The sequence below is a fragment of the Typopeltis vanoorti genome, chromosome 17, assembly GCF_054136105.1.
Source record: "Typopeltis vanoorti isolate ZY-2024b chromosome 17, IOZ_Tvanoo_1.0, whole genome shotgun sequence".
Classification (NCBI taxonomy): Eukaryota; Metazoa; Arthropoda; class Arachnida; order Uropygi; family Thelyphonidae; genus Typopeltis; species Typopeltis vanoorti.
In genome coordinates this window covers 17,570,379-17,579,200 of record NC_143565.1, presented here as the reverse complement: position 1 = coordinate 17,579,200, position 8,822 = coordinate 17,570,379, and the positions used below count along the sequence as shown (strand labels likewise).

Genomic DNA, 8,822 nt, shown 5'->3' with positions numbered 1-8,822 from the left:
TAATAATAATAATAATAATTATTATTATTATTATGTGATGCCTCCAAGGAGTCCAAACACTCATTAAAGGGGGACATCTACTCTACAACTCTCCCGTCTCCACCACTTAACCCACCAAATACAGTGAATTGCCACTACAATCATCTACACCAGCAGCGCCTTCTACTTCCCACCACTAATACCACTAGTAGTTTCTGTCTGTAAATTTCTTGTGTACCCAAGGACGATTTGTCTATATGCTCGATGAAAAAGCCGAGTTTCTGGGAGAAAAATCCCTACTACCTCCATATGAGGTCAGCTAACTCTCCTTGAATTGAAAAAACTCATGTAAAGATTTTTCTCGTCACGACGAGAATCCAACTTAGACCTTTTACAATCGATGGCGCTATAATGGTACATAAATAACCCAGTAAACAAGGAAACTGGTGAATCAGATGGACCATATATTTTGAAAACCAAATTTTTTTTTGTTTTTTTTAAAGCAACTAAAAATTAAAGACAAAAAAAAAAAGAGCAACAATTTAATTAGTTAGAACTAAACAGCCTCGCCTACTATCTTGGGGGGGGGGGGGAATGCTAGCTGTCTTCCTTAGAAATCGAAATATATAACAATACAATAATTTATTTGAAAGTTGAATAACATTTTGGACAAGTTGAATGTAATTTGCAGTAGTTACGAATTTAATTTCTCGTTTAACCAGAGGTCATTAGCTTGTTTCATTTCGGTTTTGATTTTTCTCACTCTTAAGCAAAAGTTCAAGTCGAAATATGGCTGCGGAAGTTGATGTAATTATCAGCTGGTGTTCGTGTGAGCTTAAAAAATTAAATTATGATTGTCCAGAAGAGACAATTAGGTGAGCTGTAATCAAGGTAACTGTTGACGGTTATAATTTATAATTATTTATTTATTGCAGAATTTTGTGCCTAATGTCAAGTTAATCGGTGAGATGATAGGTTAGAAATCAAGATGAACAGTATACAAAATATTATTATTTCAGCGCTCATCGCATGGCTCACTACCTCACTACTTTTCACATTGCACTGCATTTTTTATCTGTTAATCACATGTATTCTTAATACTAAATTTTTACAATATTTACAATGACATATTGAAAGCGAAGACCTTACGTGTCATGAAGATTGTGTTTGGCAAAATTGCATAAGGGCAGTTCCATGGAGTCCGTGGACTCATTACATCCCGAAGTTCTTTACGATGCAGCATAATTTTGCTAAAAATTATCAGGCTATGTATCACCTCAGAGTATGATAAAACTAAGTTTTATCCACTGCACAATTATAGAACTTTCAAAATGTTGCAATTATAATGATGCAAATAGTGTTCTAATAAAAAACATTAGAATGTTATGTTAATAAGACTTTCGTGCTTTTCATTTTTATGAAAATATGTATGTTAAAATAAATGCAGCTGCAAATTATACTTATTTTTTTTATTTGAACAAAGAGAAAAAATTAACAGAAAATTGAAATGCAAAAATGCCCATTTTTTAAACTTGTACAGAAAAAGAAACATAATCAGCACAAACACATCTATCCATGATTTTAAAAAATAAAATAACTTAAATTATAACAAATTTTTTAATGAAAAATGTTTTCTTTGGTACTAAAACAATCCCATCAGTGAAATTGCAGTTTGTTTAAGGATTAAAAGTACTGTACCATCAATGAGATAGTGAGAAGCATCCTCAATATGAAACTCAGACTTACTGGATGAAGTTCTTCAGCTGTCTTCATAGTTGCTTGGGGATCAGAGTCACTCCACTTATTTTTGGAGGGGAAAAAGTTCGGAAACTTTTCCACTTCTTATATTGCCATTGGCATGCAACAAACAGTAATGTGTTTCACATTCGATTCAACCATATTAAATCAGCATACATATTCACTTATTTCAGCTTATTCAGTGATATAAAGTTTGTATTCAGATTCATAAACCTTTAGGTTCACTAGTTTTGTGTGAAATGGATTCACTAGTATTTTTTTTTTTTTTGGTACACATAATTAGGTAAATAGTTCACCAATTCGAAAAATTATATTGAATCACTAAAGCTCACTTTTAAGAATAAAAATTATTCAGATATTCCAAAATCCCAAAACATGCATGTTTATTTGCAGTGTGCAAGTGCAGTCTCTTTACTGAGAGTGTCATGCATGACACATAACCATAAAATGCTTTATTCTCTAATTAGAAATCATTTATATGGAACTTTCTGCTTTGCAAGAATGATAATAATGTCTTTTACAGTTGATAATACATGCGTGTTCATATTCTATGAATGCAAGGTTTTAATATCTAATGTCATGCAACATGTTAGGAAACATTTTATTTTACCTCTTTTTTTGCTTTAGTGCAAGCTATATATATATATATATTTTTTTTTTTTTTCTTTCCTGAGATCAGTTGAAGAACTGAATATTTGATCTTCCTCTCTGACTAATTGGAAAACAAAAACAAACTGATACTCAAATACACAAAAGGTGAGTATTAGTTTGGATGTGATGGTGATGGAATTATGATGGATGTGACATTTGGTGCGTTCAGTGCTTTACTCCCAAGTACTTCTTGTCACTAATTGGCAGTATGAAATTACACTCATTTCATTTGGGGATGGGCGGGGGTGTGCCTGGCATGTGTGAGATGCATACAGGCGCCAGGATAGTAAAGGTGCCAAAGAGGAGGAAATACTTAAAAAAAAAAACGTTTTCTTAAAGTGATTTTTTTATTGGAGACAGGGGGGGGGGATAGGGGCGCCAACTAAAGTTTTGCACACAGGCTCTGGACACTACTGGCGCGCCCCTGGGGATGGGGAGGGATTGTGCCTAAAAAAAACCGTGGTTAAGTAAATTTGACCATGATTTTGTTTTAATATATTCAAAAAAAAAAAAAGAGAGAGAGGACAAAATATGATGTCAATGTCATAGTCATCAGTATCACACAAGCAGACACCCATTGCACTTGATTTCCTGATTACAGGAGATTCATTTGGTAAATATATTTTTAGAGGCATTATTTTAACTTTTTTACTTACAAAAGTTCTCCACTGCTCAGTGTTCCCTTCTTCATTATGAATTATCATCCCTGGAGCCTTCTTACAATCCTCTGGTTTGCATTACCTCCTCATCCCCCCCCCCCTCCTTTCCTCCATTTAAGTTGAAGCCATCCTCTCCTTTACCTTCCTATGGTGACTAATTAAACACTCTCTTGGAACAACATGTCTTAAGCATCTGATGAATATGCCCATACCGCTGTAAACATTCATGCTCCAAACAGTGCGCAGCATTTTTCTTACAAATTCACTCTCTCCATGATCTCATTCTGAATTCTTTAAGGATGAGGTATACACATGCTCTTTTGTAAACCTTGTGTTAAGGCTTAAGTGCTGGAAGAAACTCTTGTTAAAAGTTTAATGGAGTGAAACAACACTGAGAAAGGATTAAAAATGTTATTTAATTCTTCTGATATTTCATCTGTCACTGAGACAAAATATTAGAGACATCATCAGGGAGTGGAATATGAGATTGTAACATACACAAAGGCAATGCAAAACTAAGTGAAACACATGGATGATAAACTAGTCCTAACTAGGCGGGGGGCACATGTTGGCAGCCTAGGATGTAAACTGGGATCTCGAAATATTTGTATTTTCTGTATTTTGGGAAATTTAATGCAACCATATTTATTTACATTAGGCTGGTTTTGGAGAGAAGCTTCAGATTCCAAATATTTCACAAAAAATACATCTGTGGTCATGACTATGGTCACTCATGCCTTGTAGACCATGTTTTAGAAACTCATAGAATCAATTGGCAAAAATGCCACCATGCTCCATCACAGTAAATTTAGAAGAGAACTATTTTTGGAATCTGCAGCAGCTCTCAGAAAGCCTAATTTAAATAAATATGGTTGAATTAAACTTCCTAAAATATGGGAAAGACTAACACTTCGAGATTCCAGTTTACATTCTAGGCCAGAGGTCGCCAAACTTCTTTGACCGTCGACCCCTTCAAGAGTTTCTTGACTTTTTATCGACCCCCTCTATTTTACTAATACGTAATTTTAATATTACCTAATATGTATGTCGATGAATTTTAGAACATTAACGCTCACTTGTATGTCGATGCGCAAAAATGAGAATGGATTGGAATATGTGTATGTATAAGTAAATAAGCAACTGCACACATATTGCAATGTCGCTCCTGCCACACTGGCTGGGCGGGAACCACACATCCGTTTATTGGTAAATATGTCGTTTTGGCCTACTTGATTGGTCTCCATAACTATTTTCATGACCTTGCTCCATCTTACAGGTCCTATTCATGTCACTGTTCCCACGATTCACTCTTAATTGCGTTGCTTTCAGGATGGAGGTAATCCAAGTTAACCAAATTAAATATTACCTGTACAATGATGTCTTATATTTTTCTATTGACTCCTGAGCCCGAATTGACCCCTAACAAAGTTATATCGACCACTGTTCTTGGCTGTCAACAGGTTCCCACAGAGGGTGCCCCACCTAATTAGGACTAGTCTTGTGTGTATGTGTGTGTGTGTTACAAGTCTCGTACTTTGATGATGTCCAGTGACTGAAACAAAATATTGGAGGAATTAAATAATAACTCTAATAATAACTGCTTCACTCCATTAAGCTGTTAGCCTGTTGTAAACTATTGATCTCTGAAGCTCTTTTACAATTATTGTCTTGCATTCAAAGTCCATTTCCCTCTTCCCAACTACCACCACCTACCCAATACATGAGAATACTCTCATCATTTGGAGTATCATCGTCTTCATTTTATGTCAAATATCTCAGTTTTCTGCAGCATAGTCTCAGTTCCATTTTGCTCTTTAATAGCATTATGAGCTGGGTTGACACAATCATTTACATCTTTTTCACATGTTCCTGACTTATCAATAATAGATCTCAAAAATGATGTTCTGCTCTGACTTGACTAAATAAGAGATGCACACACTTACTTTACAGCTGCTGGGCAACTTCTATATATTTTAATCAAATTGATGATTAACTCACTAACATTTGTCCTCATCTCTTCAGTTCTCAGAATCTGCTCATAAAAACAGAATCATGTACTTTTTCAAGATCCACAGAAGTCAAATATATGTCCTGCCCTCTTGGTGATTTAGTTTTTTCCATGATGTGTATTAAGATGAAAATATTATCAATGCAGGACTTTCAAGCAGGTAAGTCAACTTGTTCTTGTGACACACAGAAGGCAATCTTCTTCTTTCACTACGCATTATTTCCGCTTCCTATGCAGGGTCCGCGTGTTACTTAGATGCGACTACTTGTTGGTACAACTCCCAACCGACCTGTCACCTAGTCTGCCGCTGGGGGAGGGGATATATTTTTGACTGTAGAAGTGTATGTTCATGGGGCCAGTTTGCCTTCTTGCGGAATTTTTGAAAAACGCCAGATAAACTGGCAGAAAAAATCCTACTGCCCCTGCCCAAGACCTGCTAACTTGGCTATGCCTGAGGAAGATCCTCAAGTTCCTCACGTCTTCAACGGGAATCGAACCTGGGACACTCCTTCCCCAGGCATATGATTGCAAAGCGCAAAGCCACTGATCCTCAAGTTCTTCATGTCTTCGACAGGAATCGAACCTGGGGCACAGCCAAGTTAGCAGGTCTTGGGTGCGGGCAGTAGGGTTTTTCCGGCAGTTTATCTGGTGTTTTTCATCCCGCAAGCAGGCAAACCGGCACTGTGAACATAATCTTCTACAGGCAAAAATATATTTCTCCCCCCCCCCCCCAGCGGCAGACTAGGTGACAGGTCGGTTGGGAGTTGTACTAACAAGTAGTCGCATCTAAGTAACATGCGGACCCTGCATAGGAAGCGGAAATAATGCATAGTGAAAGAAGAAGATTGCCTTCTGTGTGTCACAAGAACAAGTTGATCTACCTGCTTGAAAGTCCTGCATCGATAATATTTTCATCTGAATACACATCATAGAAAAAAAGAAATTACCAAAGGGCAGGACATATATTTGACTTCTGTGGATCTTGAAAAAACCAATGATTCTGTTTTTATGAGCAGATTCTGAGAACTGAAGAGAAGAGGACAAATGTTAGTGAGTTAATCATCAATTTGATTAAAATATATAGAAGTTGCCCAGCAGCTGTAAAGTAAGTGTGTGCATCGCTTATTTAGTCAAGTCAGAGCAGTACATCATTTCAGAAGGCAATACTTTTCTTTAATCTTATAGTGTGATTTTAGGCCAACTTCTCCAATATTACCACCAAAGGATAATCAATTAGCAAATGACTCATATTGATAATTGCAGAAGGGGTATCAAAAGGGTAGTTTTAAGCTTTTCACAAACCATGAAGTTTTTTTAGCTGTGGACTTCACAATCGTGACTGTCTCAAGGATAAGGTGGTTTGCCTTATGCCTTCAGGTGTGTCCTATGTCTGTAAATGTGTGTGTTCACAGGACCGGTTTGCCTATTCTGGGGAATGAAAAACCCAAGTTTCTGGGTGAAAAAACCCCCCACCACCACCTCCGTATGAAACTAGCTAACTCACATTTAGTTGAAAGAGGCCACATAAAGGTTCCTCACATCCTGGAGAGGAATTGAACCCGAATCTTTCCAACCAAAGTGCTTCATATGTACTGACTGAGCTACTGAGGCTCATCAAAGGGTACTACAAAATAAAATAATAATTATAATAATAATAAATAAAATAAAAATCCGTCACAGGTGGCTTGAACTTCATGTTTTGACATAGTCTATTCTGCTGCTGCTCACAGCAGCTACAAAAAACAGCTACCCACAGTCTCATATTTGACTTTGAATTGTTCACAAATGTTTTTTTTTTTAAACCATTGTGAGCAACAGTATAAGTTGAGTGAATACCTAGAGTTCAAGCCACTTATAATATCTCCTCCCTTTTTTTAAAATTCCCTTTTCGTATCCTTCCATAATGATTAATATTAATGTAATAGTTAATTCATTAACAAATCCATTTGTGATAAAGGTATCGGAAAATTCATCAAAGCCAAAATGCAGGAATGTGTGGATATGAGAAATAATACACTGTGAGAATAGCATGGCTTTCTGAAGTGTAGGTGTCATGCCTTAGTAATTAAATACTTTTTTATAATAGCGATAGTTGAATTGGATAAAGGGAATGACTACACAGGGATACTTTTGGACTTTGCAAAGGCATTTGACAGAATGCCACATAGAACTTAGAAATTAAGGCAAATGAGAATAAAAAGCTGGGTGATACATAAGAGTAATATATAGATGAATCTTGGAATCCAGGAGAAAGCAGATAACTTGACTACTGCTGTTTAATTTGTACCTAAATGATACTGCAGAGCCTCCATAGCTCCGTCAGTATAGGCGAAGCCCTTTGGTCGGAAAGACTTGGGTTTGATTCCCGTCCATGATGTGAGGAACCTTTATCTGGTCTCTTTTGACTAAAGGTGAGTTAGCTGGTCTCATATGGAGTAAAGGGTTTTTCCACCCAGAAACTCTGGTTTTTCATCCCTCAGAACAGGCAAACTGACCCAGTGAATTACAGCCATAAATACTTACGACCCAGACATAGGCCTGATTTGTCAGCTATATGCCAGTCCCAAGCCTAGGTAAAATGAGGTGGGGAGGGGAGGAAGCAATGGTGAACTTCCCTGTAAAAATCTCAGAAACTCTTGCCTACAAAGTTACCAAGAGTTGGATATGACTGAAGGGTTAAATCATCATCATCAAATGATACAGCAAATTATTTGAAGGGAAATATTGTTTGCTGATGATCCAAAATTGGGTAGCATAATAATTAATCAAGGTGATACAGAGACCTTGCAGAATGATTTAAATAGGCTGATATTATATGAGTAAAGGGAAATGGATGTCATTTAATGTGGAGAAAATGTAAAGTCATTTATGCATTTTGGGATGAAAAGGTTGCAAGCTGTGTATTACATTAACAGAACTGTACTCCAGCAAATTGATGAAGCTAGAGGGTATTGGTGGTTAGACAGTTGAAGTTCAGAGGGCGTATTGCAAAATTGTCCAAAGTAGCCTATAAAATGACTTTATTATTGAAAAACACTAACAAGAAAATATAAAAAAAAAGTTATCATTTCTCTGCATAAGACTTTAATATGACTGCGTCTTGATCATTGTGCTCAGATCTGATCATCTGTGTTCTTTGGGATGAGGAAATAGTGGAGAAGATCCAGAGGCATATAACCAAGATGATCGGTGTGTTGTGGAATTACTCCTTATGATAACAAATTGACAATTTGTGGGTTGCAGAGGTTGATTGAACTGGCAGATATAGGGGTTATCCTAGAAATTGAATAAACACGTATTTAACAAGGGTATTAGGACTGGTTTTTTTCACCCAGAGAATGGTGAATGAGTTTGCTTGAATCAACATACTGTAAGACGTTGTTGGTGAATTTGTTCTTGGAAAGCTATGATGGATGTTGATAAAATTAGTGTAGGTCTCGCATGATTTGTCTTCAAACACTGGAGATACCTGTGCAATATTAATCCTGTCTTAATATAACTGTACAGAACTTAGATCACATGATAGCAAGTGTTTGTTTAGAAGGCTTTCATTACTCTTATTAACAGAGATGCTAATAGCATTAATAGCCATGAAAACAATCCTAATAAATCAAATAATACAGTAAAGCTCTCACTCAGAGAATGAAGGGATTGACTTATTGGTCTTAGCATAAAGAAATCATTACCCACTTCAGCAGTAATGTTTATTATATTCGAATTTTAAATATTCTTGCTGCTAATTAAGCTAATATTATTAACACATTTCC

General features: G+C 36.3%; 1 protein-coding gene across 1 annotated transcript in view; it reads left to right on the top strand.

The window, feature by feature from the left end:
• The first annotated feature begins 574 nt into the window (after positions 1 to 574).
• LOC150097193 (activating signal cointegrator 1) overlaps positions 575 to 8,822 on the top strand; it is a 127,007-nt gene continuing 118,759 nt past the window's right edge. Inside the window, exon 1 of the mRNA XM_090407083.1 lies at positions 575 to 854. Within this exon, the coding sequence (XP_090263209.1) occupies positions 769 to 854 (86 nt within the window). The 5' untranslated portion in view covers positions 575 to 768. The remainder of the gene's footprint in view (positions 855 to 8,822) is intronic.